Source organism: Panicum virgatum, chromosome 7K (genome assembly GCF_016808335.1).
Source record: "Panicum virgatum strain AP13 chromosome 7K, P.virgatum_v5, whole genome shotgun sequence".
Lineage (NCBI taxonomy): Eukaryota > Viridiplantae > Streptophyta > Magnoliopsida > Poales > Poaceae > Panicum > Panicum virgatum.
The window spans coordinates 47,218,229-47,237,927 of record NC_053142.1 but is presented as its reverse complement, the minus strand read 5'-3'; the positions used below and the strand labels follow the sequence as shown (position 1 = coordinate 47,237,927).

Sequence of the window (19,699 nt, the reverse complement as noted above, 5' to 3'; positions counted from 1 at the left end):
GCCTCCCTCAATGACAGGAGTACCCGACGTGTTGCGGGGCCCAGCGATCCGTGACTAGTGCTAAAAGTAGTTAGGGAGAAATCGCCTCAGAGGAGTCCTAATTTAGACTTCAGTACGATGATGAAGTTTCCCGGCGTGGCGGACCCAAAATGTCAGTGAAAGCTGGTCCTGATTCTGAATTAAAAGAATCGAACGGGTGAAGCTTTTGCGGAGGATTTAACAGTTAGATCTGGGCCGTCTGTTCAGCATATCCCGGTCCATGCCTCCATGGCCCATAAGTGACAGTCACACAGAGATGTATATATACATGCTGCTCCGTTACCTTACGTTTCATATTATAGATTTTATTTATAATTTTGATTTTCTAAGTAAATACATATAAAAAGTCTAAAAAGCTAAAACAATTCATAATTTAGAACGGAGAGTACATGTAAAAGCAGCAGTTTTTACGTTAGAAAGTGAAAACATAAGATTTCTTACTAAAAAAACATGAGATTTCCAGAAGCTTGATCTTGAGAAAAACATCACCAATAATGATAGGAAAAAAGTGCTGAAGATCACTTCATCGCTCCCTACATTGTTTTAACATGGTAGAGGATTCAGCATTTGTGTATATCAAGTCTCATGAGAACAGTGCAAAACTGCCGGGATCCCACCTAAACTCCTACAAGTGCTGAATCAAGTTTCACCATAGTACATCATAATGCATTCGCCATGAGCATGATGGTTTAAGCTAACGCTGCAGGTTCAATTTGCTGGACCACAGAAGATCTTCAGACTAGTTCTGATTTCTGAATGTAGGGAAGCTGAACTGAGCACCTCACTTCTCCAGGTCAAGGTCAGCTTCTGTGTCGGTGCGCAGCCGCTTGGGCTCCCGGTCACCTAGGTGCAGCGACATGGCCAGTTCTTCCTCTGATGGGTTGTTCAGGTTGGCGATTTGCCTCGGAGCGTCCTGGTCTTGGCGCACAGGGGACATACCGACGAAGTTTGAGATGAACTGGTGCTCCTCCACGTCGGTCACAGCTGCATCGTCCCCTTCAGTTCCAGTGGTCGGAACGTCTTGCCGAAGCAGCTGCTCAATTTTGATCCCCAGAGGCTCGAACATATCCTCCACCTTTTCTTCTGGGACAGGAGGGGCTACTGTGGAAGACTCCCCAACGATAGAGTTGGCTGCAGCCACCATCGCAAGCCTTTGCTGCTGCACGGCATCTTCATTTAGGATAAAATTTTGTCAGTTGTGTATCATGGAAACAAAAGCGTACAGATTCAATTTTTGAAATAATAGTTCTGAACCGGATAATGAATTTTGTAGATATCTGAACAGACAATCGGAAACAAGTAGAGCACATAGAAATGAAAGTTTGGGAAAGACCAAACCTTGGAGTGATTCATTGGTTATGATAAGATCAAGTTCAAGACGGTCCAGAAGGCGGCCAAGATCAACTCCACTGGTCCAATTTTCAGGGCCATGGTCACATGTAAGCTTTAGCCTCCCACGGTTTGCTGTGCCACCCCATATTATCCCAATAGGACGTGGCTTCTCACCATCCTGGCCGGTCAGGATAATAAGGCTCCCACTATCACCTTCCAAATCAAATGTTTGGCAATTCTCACCGACAACAAGGAGGTCAGTGAAGAAGCTTATTCCTTTCTCATCATTGTATTCAAGGGCATAAGCCATCACAGTTCCAGTTGTGTGACCAGAACTTCTGCCGATTTTGCATACTTGCCTCCCTATGAGGCTATTAAGCGGGCACTGCAGATCTATAACCTTAACATCCCCGATGTCACCAACACCCCTAACTGTAGTTGTGACAGTCTTGATGTCAAAGTCATGAGTAAATGGGATGAATGCCCCGTCAGCCCGTACAAATGTCTCTGCAAGTTTATTAGAACATGGCATGTATGTTTGGGAATTAGAACATTATGTACATCATTTTGAATGTCGGCAAAAAAAAAGGTAGATGTGCTACATTGGTAACATGGCGAAAACTAGCCTATACTTTATTTGTTCAGAAAAAAAGGCCTAACTTATTTTTTTTCTCAAAATTAAACTTATGCTGCTTTGTTTGCAAGCAGCAACCTGAAGAGCAAGTTGGTGTTAATTTGACTGACAAAATTCAATAGACTCACAAATGTCAAACCTTGCTTGATATGAATAGATTAATAAATAATGGCATCTCGTGAAATTTTAAATAGACACAAAATTAACCAAGCAATTAAAGCTGTAAGCAATATTTTGTTTCCTCTATTATCCAGGTAATTTGTAACTGCTCTACCTGGGTTTGTTCCAGCATAAATTCCATACCAAACATCATCTGTGATGAAAGATGTTGCCCTTTCGACAGCTCCAAGATAAACACCAGGCCCAAGGTTGGGCGGCAGTGGGTGATACATCTTCTGGTTTGGGTAGTCCAAGTCAACCGCAACATGCCGGTTGGTTAGGAAACCTATCTGCTTGTTGCCAGTTCGCCGTTTTACAATGGCACCCAAAGTTCCAAAAGTGTCCTGACTTGCAACCTGAAACCATGAAACAAGATCCATACGGAGGAAATTTTTAGAAGCATGGCATCTTCAATCATCCATTGCATCATCACACAGTATTAGCAGCTGCCTATTTTGCCACCACAAATGTGACAAAATCTTCTGGTAGTTTCAAAGAGAATCAATGACTAAGGTAATTCAGACGATAGTAGCAAATTTCAGTTGCATCATCTCAGATTATGTGTGATGTGTTTTTTTAGGACAAAGAGTATGTGTTTGCCACTATAGCATACATTTGACAGGGGAAACTAGTTGGAATATCTTATTAGAACATCCAGCTGGATGAACTGAACATTTGCCGGATTCATAGTAGCTCCTTTAACCAGGCATTTTACATGGTTGGATGTACTGAAAAAGTATCTGTCAGTCCTTAGAATATGCATGCCAGGCATTCCCCCCCTTTGTACTGGTTAAATCTCGAGAAGAATCTTGACAAAATTGAATGGTCCCCCTACAAATCAGTAGTACAATTTTGTAGTACAGGGTTTTGTCTGGTACAATTATTGTGCACAGCTGCACAAGTGCAGATGGTAGCACGATCTAATTGATCCACATGATATATTATATATAGTTCGAAAATTAATCAATGCAGAAAAGAACAAAGGTGTACCTGAGATCCTGAACCGATACATTCATCACTACCGCACAACCTATCAACAAGCTCAGTGAACATTTGCTCTTTTGGAGTTTGAGCTGGTGCGCCATAGTACGAGAATTCAACAACATCAACATCACACCAAACACCTCCTGGACCCTGTCAATGATCCGACTTAGTGAAAGTTATTCAGACCATGACAAAACCAATTCAAAGCACAAAAAACCAAGCTAGTGCAATATCTAAAATGCATATGAATTGAAGTTTCCTAACCTCAACGATTGCAGGAAGGCATTGGGTCGGATTAAGCCATTTCTTGTTAACCTTGCGAGCAACAAAGACAAGAATAGCAGGGATATCTGTCAGAACCCCTTTCCTGATGCGGAATCCCACTGCGGTCCCAAGGCTAAAACATCGTAATATCTTGCTATGGAAAGCTCTTATAGTCATCAAGTCAAGCAAGCTATTTGCTTGCTGGCCCTTTGGCAACTTGCCAGACTTGGGAAGGAGTCCTTTTGAAAGGTTGCCAAAGTAGTTTGCACGCCCCTCAGCTGCACAATGCTGTAGGTTTGATGTCGGCCATAAGAAGTATGCCGCGCTATTCTCTGTGTGTGTGCACCCAGAAGCAATTGGTTGCATTGATGGAGAACAAGGGAATGACTGTTGGTGGTAGCAATGCCCCTCCACATCAAGTGTTGATTCTTCTGATTGTGCAAAGCCTGAGAGCTGCGCCCTGTCATCTGAAGGCCTCATTTTGCTGAACAGGTTGCTAAGCTACACCAGGTAGGACAAGTTGTGACCTTGAAAATGAGAAGCATCAAGTCAGAGAACATGATCTTCGAGGCTAGATAACCTAAGGCCTAAGGTAGAAAATGTAAGGAAAAGGCTCGAAAGCTCGTATCCTTGTACATATGTGAACAAACAGCTATGTGAACAATGTGCTACCAATTTATAGACTCATAATGGATGGGGCGATCTATGGTCAAGAGCACATATGTGAACAAACAGCTAGTTGTGGAGCAGCTTGATATTCTTCAGGAATAGATTCTGAAAGATTGCAAGGAGAGCCACGTAAACAAAGCAGCCTGAATTTAGTGTCTCTGAAAGATGACAGAATAGGCAGACACCACCAATCAGCTGTACGAAGGATACGATCCATTTGAACGGCGCATCTGATATTCTGGCCGTGTTTGGATGAATCCACGAAAACTTTTGCACAAAAAGACGAATGCATGCATGAAGTACTAAACGAAGTTTATTTGCAAAACCTTTTTAGGAATGGGTGTAACTTTTCGAGACGAATCTAATGAGCCAAGTTTCATCATTATGGCTACAGTGATGCTACAGTAACCGCGCTCAATCATCCTACCATGCGGTCAAAGATCTCATTAGCTAGAGCAACTGCTACAGTACCACAGTGTGGAGGTAATTTTGTAATTAGACTTTATTTAATACCCCTAATTAGTAGTCAAAGCATCATTTCTCTCTCATCAAAACTTTTCCACCCTCCAACCAAACATGGCCTCTGATATAGAAATAAACAGATAAGAGGAATCTGCAAAAGCCCAGGCCTCCGCCCCCTTGCTGTCTAAAGGCAATGGCGACTTGACAATTCAAGAAATCAGGGCCATGAAGGTTAAGGGATGGCACAAATTCTCTCTTTAAACAAAGGATTTGGCATAAATCCACATGGCCACTGATTGTAATGAACTAATGATAGTCTCATTTCGGGGAATAAGGTAGGACCTACACTACGATTTTGGTAGTCGGCAGTGAAAACGAAGTTGGGCAAAGGCATCATGTACTTTCTTGAAAGAGAAAAGCAGAAACAAAAGGTCCTAAAAAGCGCCACCAGGAATTGGTATTGGGTAGCCAACATTGAACCACATGCTCTAGCTAAGTCTGGAATGCAGAGACGAACAATACTCCTTCCATGGCGTTTCTCCAAACTCTGAATAAAGAATGCTGAAGGCAAAACATCGGGAGCCATCGATCACGCCTCCAAGATTGTCTCTACGAAGACGGGACCTCGCTTTCCATCGCATTTCCGCACCCAAGACGGATTAACAACAACCAACAGCACCCACACCTTTTCTGGTAAAAAAGAATACATCAAACACACTTGCCGATGCTAGGATCGAACTTAAAAGGGGAGGGGGGCTACACAAAATGTCAAAAGGAGCTAAACCCTGTTGGAACCGAGGAACGACGGACGATCACAAGAACACGAGATATGGCGACGAACGCCCCGGCGGCCGGTATGCTGGCTTCTCTTATTCCCCTCGGCTCAACCCAAATGAGCGAGACTACATCGCACTTTATAGCTGCAGCGCCTAGCAACGGCCACTTCGGCACTCGCACGCATGCACTAGCTCCTGAAGACCCGGCCAGAACGTACGTGAGCCACTCCTCATGCGCACGATCTGGCCTCTCGCCGAGCTCTACGGAAGGCACGTCTGCGACTCATTCCTGCAGCTAACAGCCCCGTGCAGCTATCCTGCACACGCACACGCGACACACCAACGCACACACATGACCAGTCAGGTTTATTCCTAACAAACCCTGCCTGGCGGCTGGCTGTAACTCTACTCTGCTAAGCAAAATCAAGAACCCTTCACTTCGGCATCAAGATTAAAACAAAAACAGAGGGACTTCGAAAAGATTAACCAACCAGCGGTAGAATGAATACGAAAGCTAAGCGGACTCACAAATGCAATCATGAATCAATCAATAAAGGATATAACGAAAAAAGAAAGAGGCAGGAAACCAAGAAAGGAAGGAGAAGGCGCTGCCAAGATCCCGCCTTTCTCCATTCCCGGGCTCACGGCAGCGAAAAGATCCAGTCATGGAAGGATTTTTACGTGCGGAAGAAGAGGAATTCCAGGCGCTTACCTCAAATGGGAGCAATGGCGAGCGGCCTCAGTCCTCCCCCGCTGGCTGCTGGCTATCCATAATTGGGAAATGGGGGTGGGAATCTCCACTATTCAGGGCGACGCCCAGTGGGCAGAAGCCGCCAGCCTTGCAGCCTTCCTGCAGCGCCGCGCCCTCCTCGATGCAGCGACCCCTACCGCTCGAGCCTGCGGTCCTTCGCTGTGCACGCACAGCGAGAGGAGGCCCAGAGCTAGGGGCTAGCGAGATGGGGGGGGGGGGGGGGGAGCCGGGGGCGGAGGGGGCGGGAATCTTGGGGGAAAGAGAGAACGGGGGAGAGAGATGGAGGGGCGCGAGCTCGGCTTAGGTGATCATGGTCAGAGATGGGATGAACAGCCGCTGATACTGTTGCGCCCGTGTGGTGTGTCGAGCGGCGTGTAGGCCATGTTTGGTTTATAACGTGAATTTTTTTAAAAAAAATGAATGTAGGCATGGAATACTAAATGAAGTTTATTTGTGAAATTTTTTCACGGATGAGTATAACTTTTCGAGACGAATGTAATGAGTTAAGTTCCACCATGATTAGCTACAGTAGTGCTATAGTAACCGCACATAATCATTCTCTAATCATATGGTCAAAGACCTTATTAGCTACATCACATGCTACAGTATCATAATTGTGAAAGTTATTTTGTAATTAGATTTCATTTAATACCTCTAATTAATAGTCAAAGGGGCGAAAATTTTATATAAAAACTTTTTCACCCCTAACCAAACACGGCCTCGGTTTCGAGCTTTGGCTGCATAGTCGTCCATGTCGCCGGCGGAAATGGACGGCCCGATCGCCGGCAGGGAATTCGCCGACACGTGGCCCTCCGCCGCCCCTGGTCCCGGGGGGCTAGTGTTTCATGGGGGGAGGTTTGTGGCAGAAATTCAGAGGATTTTGTGAATTTCTGAATGAAAATGAAGATGTTACAGTAAAAGAAATAAAAGAGGAATCACAACAAATAATCTAGCCATACTCCCTCCGTATCCATAAAACTTGACGTTTAGGATAACGACACGGTCTCCTAAACACAACTTTGACCACTTGTTATTATAAAAATATTTATGAAAAAGTGGTATATGTATATTTTTATGAACGTATTTTTCAAGACAAATCTATTGATATAATTTTCACATTTGCAAACTCAACAACTTAAAAGTTATTGATGATTTATATTTCTAATGTTTGACCCAAACCTTGTCCAAAACGTCAAGTTTTATAGGTACGGAGGGAGTATATCCATTGCCGACCTACGGATAAATTTATGCCTGAATAGAAATGCATCGTGGCAAAGGAAACCTCTACTTGAAACAGTAAGAAACTGAAGACAGAGAACACAGGGAAACCACCAAATGCCTTGTTTGGTTAGAGGGTGAAAACTTTTTGCCTCTTCGATCACTAATTAGAGGTATTAAATGAAGTCTAATTACAAACAACCTCCACAATCATGGTACTGTAGCATGTGATGTAGCTAATAAGGCATTTGACCGCATAATTGGAAGATGATTAGAGGCGGTTACTGTAGTATCACTGTAGCCAATTATAGTGGAACTTGGCTCATTAGATTCATCTCGAAAAGTTACACCCGTCTGTAAAAAAAATTTACAAATAAATTTCGTTTAGTACTTCATACATACATTTGTTTTTTTTTGAAAAAAATTTCAGGGTGAAAACCAAACATGGCCAAAGGGTATCTCAGCGCAGTGAAACAGATGGCTGCAAACGCTGCCTCCATTTTCGGCCCCGGAAAGCGTCCTCTCTCCCTTTCCCTTCTTCAACAGCAAATCGGCAGCGGGTAGTAGTAGTACACTGAGAAGCTATGAACAGTACAAATGCTGCACGCTGCATCACCCCGCCCACAAGATCGGCAGGCTTGGGCCACTGGTTTCTGCAAGATCATCAATGCCTCTTCTGGGAAAAAGTATCACGAATTAGCTTCTAGTATTTATTTAATTAATTCCATATTTAATTTATATTTAATCCTCCTAATTAATATTCAAATATATAATGTGATGGGACTAAATTTTATTCGTGGAAAACAAATTGAGGAGACCCACGCCGGAGGAGGTCGTTGGGGGAGGTAGACCCACGCCGTCGCTGTACGTACGCGTTCGGCGGATAAGATTTGGGGGCATGGGTGGTAGCTGGAGCTTCTAGAACCTTCCGATACCAAAATTTGCAAGGGCGAGACCAGCTAGTCAAGGAAGCCCTCTCCTTTCTGCTTTTGGAGTCGCCATCCATCGAGAAAGGCGTGGATGAGCGACGGCTCGAGCTGACGATGATTTCGGATAGGTTTTCACGCTGAGATCCATCGTGTGAGCCGACGAAAGATATCCAAAAAATATCTAGGTTTCCCGCTGCGGTGAAACTGTGAGCGTGCGCCGGCGACGGACCTTGGATGGCGATGGAATCGAGCTGAAAGGCAAGCGATACGGCAGTGAAAGAGAAGGTGATTGCTAGCTCGATTAGGATCGGCGTTAGTGGCGAGCCGTCACTAATATCTCTGTCTCTCTCTCTGTCTCGCCCAAAATGGTAGCCAGAGCCAGTAAGTAGATTAGGCAGCAGCCAGCAGCAGCCAAGAACTAGCAGCTGATGAGGATGCACGGCGGAGTAATAACTCGGCGGCCTGGGTCGCCAGCGAAGCAATGCGAGCGTTTTTTTTTTTTTGAACTCGGATGCAATGCGAGCGTTGATTGCGCTGCAAACTCTGCAGCTGCGATGGCACAGCCTTTCCGCTGCTGTATTTCTCTGAGGCCCTTTTAGTTACCACCCGTAAACATAAAAATGCAAAAATGTAAAATTTTGCAAAATAATCTTGCTAATTTGAAGTACTAAATGAAATCTATTTATAAAACTTTTTGCATGGATGGGCTGTAAATCACGAGACGAATCTAATGAACCTACTTAATCCATGATTTGCAACAGTGATGCTACAGTAACCATCCGCTAATTATTGCTTAATCATGGATTAATTGGCGTCATTAGATTCGTCTCGCGATTTACAACCCATCTGTGAAAAAAGTTTTATAAATAGACTTCATTTAATACTTCAAATTGGTAAGATTCCGTCGAAAAAAAATTACGTTTACACGCCGACGAACTAAACACGGCCTGAATGTTCTGCTAAAGGCTGGCTTGGGGTTCGCTTCGCCCGCGCGAATCCACACGCGCGCAGCCGCTGTTCAAGGTGGAGTCGATGAACATTGACGGTCGCTAAGTTTTTTTAAGAAGTCTATTTTTTACCATCCAACTATGTCTTCAGTTTGGTTTTGACCATAAAACATTAAAATCGGATATTCTTGACCATTCAAATATCAAAACCGTTCACAATTGACCATCCGACTATTTTGAACTGTGGTTTTGCTGACGTGGCCGACACGTGGTAGTGGGGCCACCTATAAGCTCCTTTACCCGTCTTGCCTCTCGTCTGGCCGGTCAAAACCGCGGCGCGCGGCAGAGCTTGAGCTCGCCGGCCGGCGGCGCATGCCCATGGCGGAGCTCAAGGTTGCCTGGAGCCAGGCCCGCTGGGGGCGAGATCGCCCGCGCCGCCTGCTCCGACCGGGGATGGAGCTCACCCGCGTCGCCTGCTCCGACTAGGGGCCGAGCTCGACGGCTTCGGCTTGGGGCCGTCGGGGGCCGAGCTGGCCCGCGCCGCCGCCATAGAGCTCGACGGCGGCGGTCCTGGCCACGTGCCGAGCCTCCTAGCCTTCCTGTTGCTGCTCGACTCTCCGCTGCTCTACTGCTGCCATGCCCACGCGCATTCCAATGATAGCCGGGCTGCCCTCCGCCCTTTCTTCTCTGTTCTTTCTCTCGCCCAACATGAGCGCCGAACAAAGCTCCACCACCGGCTACAAATACTCCCACCAATGGCCGCCTCTTTCCAATTCCCTATCACCCACGGCACCCAAACCTTCCCAGCTACAGCCGTGACTGAGATCTAAGCATAGCTGAGCTCCACGGCGCCGGGGATTTCAAATTCCACGGCCGCCGCAGTCGTGCACCGTCGACTCCATGGCTCCATCCATCTCACCGTGGACAGCCCGTTCCTGCAGACTTCCACCCCAATCGGACGCCTCGGTGAGTTTTCCATGCCCCACTTGTGCTCACCGACCCTTTTGTTTTTCCGGCGCATCACTCCTTCTCGACGGCACATGGCCACGTCGTCGCGGCTCGCCGCAGGGCCGTGTGTCATGGGGCTGGGCGCGCTCGTGCGCTCGCCCGCCCTTTGCGCCGTGCGTGCCACGTTGGCCGTGCCGCCTTGCGGATGCTGCGCCACGCGGCCAGGGCCGCTGCCGGCCGAAGCCGTGGCCGGCACGCCGCTGCCGCTAGTGCGGGAAGGGGCAGCTGGTGGGGGAGAGGCATGGCATCCGACGCCGAGGAAGGGGTGGGGGCAGGAGCGGCCGACGTCGAGGCAGGGGTGGCCGGCGCCGGGGAAGGGCCGACGCCGAGGCAGGGGTGGCCGACGCCCGGGACAGAGAGAGGAGAGAGTAGAGAGAAAGGAGCTGACAGGTGGGCCTCACTGCCGTGTGTTGGCCACATCAGCGAAACCACCGTCCAAAATAGCTGAATGGTCAATTGTGAACGGTTTTGATACTTGGATGGTCAAGAATATCCGATTTTCAAATTTTATGATTAAGGCCGTGTTTAGATCAGGGGGCGTGTAAACGCAAATTTTTTTTGCGTGGGAATCTTTCCAATTTGAAGTACTAAATGAAGTCTATTTACAAAACTTTTTGCACAGATGGGTTGTAAATCGCGAGACGAATCTAATGATACTAATTAATCCACTAATTAATTCATGATTAATCAATAATTAGCGGATGGTTACTGTAGCATCACTGTTGCAAATCATGGATTAAGTAGGCTCATTAGATGCGTCTCGCGATTTACAGCCCAACCATGCAAAAAGTTTTGTAAATAGACTTCATTTAGTACTTTAAATTAGCAGTATTTATTTTCACTTTAATGCGTTTACGGCTTTTTTGCGTTTACGGGGTGGGATCTAAACACACCCTAAAATCAAAATCGGATGATACTTGGATGGTGACCTTCGCTCCTTTTGTTTTAAAAAAAACATTGACGGTCGCTGGTGATGGCGGGAGGCCAGCGGCAGGCTTCCTGTAGACGGACAGCGCCGCGACGCTGCCGCCTGTCCCCCGGGGGCCTCCCTCAAGCCACGCGGCTACCCACTTCCTCCTTTTTCTCAGGCCCGCCCGCAACTGTTACATGTACCAACCGTGTAGTCCCCTTGAGTACTTGCTAGATATGTTTGTTTTTTTGACAGAAGTACTTGCCAGTAGTATGTAATTGATTTGCGGTCTCTCTCGTATATTGGTGGAGCGGTTAGCAAGTTGCTGGTACATTATGTTGCTGCCTACAATTCTGGATTCTAGATGCTATACGTTGCTTCTTCTTCTTTTTTTTTTTTTGCACCACGAGAACTGAAGGCATGGGTGGATGATGATTAGACTGTGTTGGTGGATGGATGATGAATTGACGACACTATTCCATGAATGATCCAAATAGTAATAATGACCCTGTGAAAAATGAAAACTGGACCCATGCGCGGCGGAGCAGGAGGAGATCTGCAGGGGGGGGGAGCCTTGGCCGGGTGTACTTTGCATTGCACCGCGCGTCGCTTATTATCGTCGTCCCTCTGCCCACGGCGTGCACTGGGCGTTGCCAGAGAGGAGGATAGGGTTTCAGGCAGGCAGGCAGGGGAGACCACAGCCCCTCCTCCCGCATGCATTGGCCATTGGCCATGGCCTCACCCAGTCACCTTTGACGGTTTGACCGCGCTCCACACACACACTCTCTTTCATCATGGACGCTAGCCGGGGCCCAAAGCTTGGCGCCATGCCGGCGGGCGGGCATCCTCAAGCAATGCCCTGCCTCTCGGTGGTGGTGGTGGTGGTGCTCCCAACCCCAACCACAATGGCGGCCGGGCAGGCGTCGGATCCGAAACGGGATCCGAAACGGGCGAACCTGATCGCCCAAGGCCTTCTGGAATCCCCGTACATACATACGGACATACGGTGTGGTGGCGCACGTGCTTGTGAGCGTACAACTGCTGGGTACATACGGGCCAAGCCGCGAGGAAAAGCCACGGCCCACGCGCGGCGCTGCACCAGGCCCACCAAACTGCCGCATTGCTGCTGCTGCTGGCGCCTCTCTTTCTGTGTCTGTCTCTCTCTCGGGGCAGCGGCAGGGTATCCGGGAACAGTACCCTCTTCGACAAGTTCCAAACGAGTTGACGACGACCCCGCCGTAACTCGCCAGGGACCTGGTTTTCACATCCCTGCAGTTTTTCCTTTTCCTACGAACAATCACCAGAAGGCCTCTGTTTGGTTCTCTTTTCCCGGCTTATTTCGGCTTGTTTTTGTTTATTTCTTCTCACATGGTATTATTAAATCAGCCGGTTTTTAAATCAGCCGAGAAAGTAAAGAAGAGAGAGCGCGGAGCGACGGTCTCGTGAAACGCCAGCTTGAAGCGGGTAGATAGATACGAGCGCGGCGCTCCTACTGTTCGCTGCTCTGCTGCTACGCTCGCTCCGCATTGACTGCACGTGCTGCTGCAGAGCAACCACTGCCGCTGCCGTTTATTTCACCGACCGTCTCATTGCTCCTGCTTTCAAGAATCTTATCTTCAGGGATGTGGGAGACAACATCGTCTTGCTCGAGGCTCACCATACAATGCGAGTTTTGGGGGCCGCCGGGCGGCCGATGTAGGCGTTGTTTGGTTACAGTGATTTTTTAAGTCTCTGTAATTTTTAGTATTTAAAAATATTAAATAAAGGTTAATTATAAAACTAACTGCAGAACTCTGGGTTAAATTGCGAGACGAATCTAATGACGTATATTAATTTATGATTAGTGGATAGTTATTGTAGCATCAATGTATCAAATTATGAATTACTTAGGTTCATCAGATTCGTCTCGCGAATTAGCACTCAGCTGTCAAAAAAATATTTATAAACAGATTTTATTTAATACTATAATTGTTTTTGATGTGATAGGGACTCATGAAAAAAAAAAGTCATGGAACCAAACATGTCCTGTGTATCTTTGCAAGGAACTCAGGAAGAATGTGCTGTGCTGTGCTGCGCGACCTGACCCATGCCATTTTGTTTGCTGATCATACCACACTCCACACTCGTAGGAGTAGGGCGGTAGGGGTGACGTCCCTACTCCATAAGCATATGCCTGCTACTCTGCTAGGGCATCTCGTCTCACAGACATTACACAGCTAGGCAGCTAGCTCACTATAGGCTTTAAAGAATGGCATCCACTCGTGTTTTTCTTTTTCGCCACCACCACCGTACCTTTCCATCACTTTCACTGCTAGCAGCACCCCTTTATCTTTCTTCCTCTCAAGAAAGTTCGTCTGCTCCGGGGATCGTGCCTGATCTGCTCATTGACCCTAGTTTAGTTGTATTCAAAATTTTACAAGATTCTCTATCACATCGAATATTTTAATATATGCATGAACTATTAAATGTAGCTAAATAAAATAATTAATTATACAATTTGTTTATAATTTGTGAGACGAATCTTTTAAGTCTAATTAACCTATGACGGAATAATAATTACCAAACACAAACAAAATATTACAGTACTTTACACTAAAAAATTTACGCATCTAAACAGGGCTCTGGTCCAGTGGAACGAAAGTTCTCGTGTTGTTTTGACATTGTTCTCGGCGCAACAAGCTTTTGGCTTTCGGTTCTACCGTACGGGGGATTCATTCAATCAAGTGCTGAATCGCTCTGATGGGGGAGAACGTGCATGGCATGATGGTGTGTCCTACTGATCAATATGTCATTCTCATTCGATGTGGGTGGATGCAGAGTGAATGGTCAGGGATAAGGCATCGTGTCGATCCACGATCCGTCCCCGGAGGAGAGGCTGCGAGTGCGAGATCGATCAGCAGACGGGACAGCGGAACCCTTACCGCTAAAAAAAAACGTTCCGATCGTGAAAAAATTTCCGAACTCTGGCCATGTTTGAGAGAATCAAGTCTTGCGGCGAGCACAGCGAAAAATTTTTTATACCCACGGACGAAAATTCGTCCCACCTGCGATTCAAACTCCAGACAAGCGAATATCCTGCCGCCAAGACCAGCGAGTATTAAACATTAGCGAGTACTTAGTATCGTGCAGGACGGATCTGAGGGGATAAGATGCGGCCGGGGAAGGCCTTTATTAGGGTCGCTGGTACAGATCTGCTGCATAATCACATGGCTCTGTAACAGTGTGCAGTAAGTAGAGAGCTTCTGGAACCTCGATCTCCAGGCATGCAATTTGCAATGCGAGTGTCCCGTCCCGACAGCAAGTGGATGCTGATCCGTAACGGATTCGATCGGCCGTAGGGTCCCGACCATCATCGCATCATCATGCATGCATGATCGAAACGACCACGCAAGCTTTGCGCAGGATTAATTATTTCTTCTGTTGTGTTTACGAACCAAACTGACGCCACTGCTCTCTTTATATATATAGTTTGCAGTAACGAGTCGACATGTGTTGACTACTGAATTTGACAGGAACCGATTTGATCGGTACCTCTAAGCGGTCTAACTGGTCGGGGTTCCTGTAACCGGGCTGGCACAACCAACCGGTCTGACCGGTCCAAGCAGAGTCCGAGTATAATTAGAAATTTTTATAGATTTAGATATGTAAACAGAATTTCTTACGTGATAAGTCCACCCCACCCTATAAATATAAAGAGTCACGGCTGATTAGGGTACCCAATCGATCAAAACACATCAATACATTATTTTTTTCTATGTTCATTGCCTTTACTTTTATCACCAAACTCTAGCTCCTTCCAACCCTTTTCTGTTGTTCTTCCTTCGTCTCCGTGACGTCCGAAGGCGTTCTAGGTGGCCTGCCGATCCTAGAACAACCCTACGTGCGCCTGCCCTGACGGGGTCCCTCCCGGGCGATCGTTCGTTGGACTTCGTCGTTCTTCGCCGGCGAACCGGTCTGACCGCCCTGAGCATCGGCGCTGCGTTTGTGCCGTTGCTCATTGCGCGATCTAGCGCGTTCGTGTGTTGGCCCTAAATTTGCGTCAACATATTTTGACGACTCCGCTGGAGAAGAAAGATCTTGATTGTAAAGCCGATCTAATCTTACTCCATCTACTGCCATGGCGAAGCTGTCGAATCCTGGTGAGATCGATCCTGATAACATCAACAGACCATCTGTTGATGAGTTGCCACCCGAATATCGTCAAGCTTATGAAGCCTTCATAAAGAAGTGTGAAGAGGAGAATAAACGGCGCAAGGAAAAAGAAATTGAAGAAAAACATCAGTGGTTCTTGTCGCACTATTCCAAGAATCGGAAAGGTGATGTCTTGAAGGATAAAGAGGTGGTCATTCTTTCAGATGAAGAGGAGCAAGCCAAATCAAGTGCTACAACATCGCCTACTTTGGAGCAAATTACTCAATTGGTGGTTAGTGGTCAGGAAAAGATACTTGCTACTATTCAAAATATGATTGATAAATCATTAGAAAATCAACCTTTGATTGATGCTGGTAGTGCTCCTAATTTTAATGCTAATAGTACTTTTCAAAATAATACCATGACTCCTGAATCATCGGCAGCATGTATGCCTCATTATGGTATGCCGATGAATTTTTATAATGGTCAGAAAAATCCAGATCAGTACCGAGCGCACTGAGCGGTCGGACTGGTCATGCCGACCGGTCAGATCAGTCATGGAGGACCGTTTCCAACCGGTCCAACCGATTCTGGAGCTTTAGTTGCATATCCATCTTCTCCTGAACCAATTACTAGTGTACCTCCTGTTTCGGCTGATTTTAGCCGAATGAATAATTCATACGGTATAGTGCCAAATAATGGTCATATGTAGCGATTACCACATACATGTCTGAACCATGCACCGTATATGCCGAATAATTCTAGTGTTAATATGCAAAAGCCAAAAGACTCTTATTTTAATCAAATACTTGAGAAGCAAAAGAAATATTTGGCTATTATGTTTAAAGAAACTTTCGGCGTAGAATTTAAGGACAAAACTCTTGTTTGTCAAAAGCCTTATCCTGAGAGTTTTAATTCTATTCCATATCCTCGGAATTTTAGAGTGCCAGAATCTATTAAATTCACTGGGGAGGATAGTAGGACTACATGGGAGAATGTTAGTTACTTTAATGCACAGATAGGAATTTATGGGAGTCTTGATCATTTGAAAATTAGAATGTTCCCTTTGTCATTATCTGGTACTGTTTTTTCATGGTTTTCGGCCTTAGCTCCAAATTTTGTGCAAACATGGTTGCAATTAGAGCGTAAATTTTATGATCATTTTATACTGGAGAAAATGAGTTGAGGCTATGTCATTTAACATCGGTTAAGCAAAAGCATGATGAGTGTATTGCTGAATTTATCAGAAGATTTAGAGATACAATAAACCGATGTTATAGCTTGGTTATTTCTGAAAAGGATCTTGCCGAATTACCTCTTAAGGTTTGAGATCTCATATTAAAGAAAAATTAGAAGGATATGGGTTCTTAACCATTAATCAAGTATTGCAAAGAGCTTTGGCTCAAGAAAGCCGAAGTAAAGAGTCTAAGTTTAAATCTGATCGTCTTGGTATGCATATGCTACATGGTGATTCTTCGGACGATTGGAACAGTGAGGTTTATGCTGCTGAATTTGTATGGTCATCTAGCGATAAACCTAGCACTTGTGCCTCTTTAAAGCCGATTCCTAAAAATCGGCATGATGAAATTAAATACACCTTCGATGTGTCTAAGTGTGATAGAATCTTCGATGAGTTAGCAAAGTTTGGAAAGATTAAATTTTCTCACACTATTCCATCGGTAGATGAATTGAAGCGGCGTGCTTATTGTAAGTTGCATAATAACTTCTCTCGTGCTACAAATGATTGCAATGTTATTCGTAGACAAATACAATCGGCCTTAAATGAAGAACGATCGGTTATTTCTGGAATGCAAGTTGATCAAAATCATTTTCCAATGCATATGCATGTGCTTGAATTGCAAAATCCCAAGGTTTTAATTCGGCCGAATCAAACCGAATCAACAAAGGGAAAAAATGTGGTCATTGGAGAAGAGAGGCCTGAGAAGAAGATACAGCAGAACAAAACCTCTCGAGATGCTTCAACACTCGGGGGGCAAGACAAAAGGAAGGCCGACAGCAAGTCGACCGGTCTAACCGGTTCTAGAGGCGGTCTGACCGGTTCGGCCGGTCTAACCGGTATGAAGACCTATCTGACCGGTGCATCCAATGAATCTGGGGGTTCCTCCAAAAGTAAGATAGGGCCGAGTTTTAAGGAACTCTTAGCCGAATATGAGGAGCAATGAACTACTCAGAAGAAGGAGAAGCAATCAGGTGAAACCAAGGATGTGAGTTCATCATCAAAATTCCAAGAGCAATCGGTTTGTTGCTCACATCAAAGTAATTATTATGGCCCGTTTACTTCTTGGTTTCACCCTTATTTATATACGCCTATGGATTATAGTAGGATACATATGTAATCATATTACATTCAATATCCTCCTATATATTCATATCATGCTTCACCGCAAAGACCAATTGTTGTTAGTAACGATCTGGCCAAAAAGGATTATGATTGCAGCAAGGAGGGTAGAAAGGATGCAAAGCAAGATTCAAAGTACTTACAGCTGAGGTGGTGTCCCTTAGGCTTGTCTCATACCAAAAAACGAAGACTGCAACATTTGCGCAAACTAGAATCAATGGAGCAACAAAGTGGAGGTCAAGCCAATAAAATAAATAGTCACAAAGAAAGTTTGGAGGCCGAAGCAAGTTGTTTCAACTTGAAGAAAAACAAGTCATGGCCGATAATTTTTATCGCCCTTAGTACAAAAAATGGATAATTTTTATCGCCCTTAATACAAAAAATGGCCGATGTGTTGTTGATCATCGTCCTTAGACAAATTTGGTCCAGATGAATATTCTTTGGCACGCAAGCTTTGACAAAGATCAGAGGGGCATATGTTGACTACTGAAATTGGCAGGGACCGGTCTAACCGGTACCTCTAAGCGGTCTGACCGGTCGGGGTTCCTGTAACCAGTATGACCGGTGGGTCTGACCGGTCCAAACAGAGTCCGAGTACAACTAGAGATTTTTTTATAGATTTAAATCTGTAAACATAATTTCTTGCAGAGTAAGTCCACCCCACCTTATAAATATAAAGGGTCACGGCCGATTAGGGTATCCAATCGATCAAAACACATCAATACATTATTTTTCTCTATGTTCGTTGCCTTTACTTTTATCTCCAAATCCTAGCTCCTTCCAATTCTTTTATGCTGTTCTTCCTTCGTCTCCGCGACGTCTGAAGGCGTTCTAGGTGACATGCCGATCCTAGAACAACTATACGTGCGCCTGCCCTGACGGGGTCCCTCCCGGGCGAGTGTTCGTCGGACTTCGTCATTCTTCGCCGGCGAACCGGTCTAACCGGTCCCTCTGACCGGTCTGACCGCCTTGAACATCGGCGCTGCGTTTGTGCCGTCGCTCATTGCGCGATCTAGCGCGTTCGTGTATTGGCCTTAAATTTGCGCCAACAACATGGCACGGGTTCACAGCCACATTAACGGCGGAGTTCAGAATCAGAGCTCACAATGCGTGCTCAACGGGATGTGTTCCGGTCCAGTCAACTCGGAGGTCAGGGTAAAAGAGATGGCGCCAGAGCATGGAAATCTCTTCAGGTATTTCGTACTACTTCTGTCCTAGAATATAATTATGTTTAGATTTTCTTCATTCCAAACCTTTTAAATTTTGACCATAGATAGAAAAAAGAAGTATAAAGATTGATAACATAAAAATGATATTTATTTATTTGTAATGAAACCAACTATCATGTAACCTTTTTTATTTAAAAGAATTATTGTTGAAGATATTATTAGTCAAAGATGAAAATATTTGATTTTGAACAAGTGTAAAGTTGCTATATTTTGGGACGGAGTTAACAAAAAAAGAGTGCATTTATTTATTTTTTTAGAGGAAAAAGAGTGCATTTGTTGGTCTCTGGGATTACAAGTGTGGACGTCAAAACTCAAAAGGCACTATGGCGGCAGGAAGGAGACGTCTCACGCGCGCGGAGAAATACAAGAGCGAAAGAGCGGAGGCTTGCCTGGCCCGGCCTGTCTGTCATATGGGCCTCTGCACAGCGGGAGTGGGGTTAGGAAGAATGGGCCGGGCCATCAAAAAAAGGAAGAATGGGCCGGCTTTGTTTGGCCGACAGGAAGGAAAACGGTCGTCTGGAAGAGGGCCCAAAATAGATGGCCCAGATGAATTTGGAAAAGTGGTAAACGAACCCTGAAAATAATTGATTTTTTTATGGAGGCAACATCACGTGCTTGTTTTTTTTTTACATTCTTTCCAGTCAACGATCTGAGCTGCACGTTTTGGACCTGCGTATCGGACGTCGTGCACCTTCACCTGCACGCTCTTTGTTTAAGCTAGGCCCCTGCCTGATTCGCTCAAGTCCTGCCCGTTGCCTCTACTTCTCTCGAAAGGCCAATGGCCATCAAGCTTCTAAACCCCTGCCGGCCGCATGATCGATTCAAGGTTCAAGCTAGGTTTCAGGTACTTGCAAGCTAGGAAGAGTGTTTTTAAGTTCTTTTAATTAAGCATAAAATC

The 19,699-nt window shown here is 45.6% G+C and overlaps 1 protein-coding gene across 3 annotated transcripts; it reads right to left on the bottom strand.

Moving 5' to 3' along the window:
* Positions 1-512: 512 nt before the first annotated feature.
* On the bottom strand, positions 513-6,303 carry LOC120641769 (protein NARROW LEAF 1-like). Of its 3 annotated transcripts, none has more exons than XM_039918001.1 (6): positions 6,029-6,303; positions 3,413-3,948; positions 3,155-3,298; positions 2,280-2,520; positions 1,378-1,905; positions 513-1,209 (listed from the first exon to the last, which is right to left on the bottom strand). In XM_039918001.1, the coding sequence occupies exons 2-6, from the start codon at positions 3,890-3,892 to the stop codon at positions 821-823; spliced, it is 1,782 nt and encodes a 593-aa protein (XP_039773935.1). In that variant the 5' UTR covers positions 3,893-3,948; positions 6,029-6,303; the 3' UTR covers positions 513-820. The 3 variants fall into 3 exon arrangements, with proteins under 3 accessions (XP_039773935.1, XP_039773934.1, XP_039773936.1); XM_039918000.1 differs by having other exon boundaries at positions 3,413-3,939; positions 6,032-6,303; XM_039918002.1 differs by having other exon boundaries at positions 1,378-1,878; positions 3,413-3,939; positions 6,032-6,300.
* Positions 6,304-19,699: the final 13,396 nt, after the last annotated feature.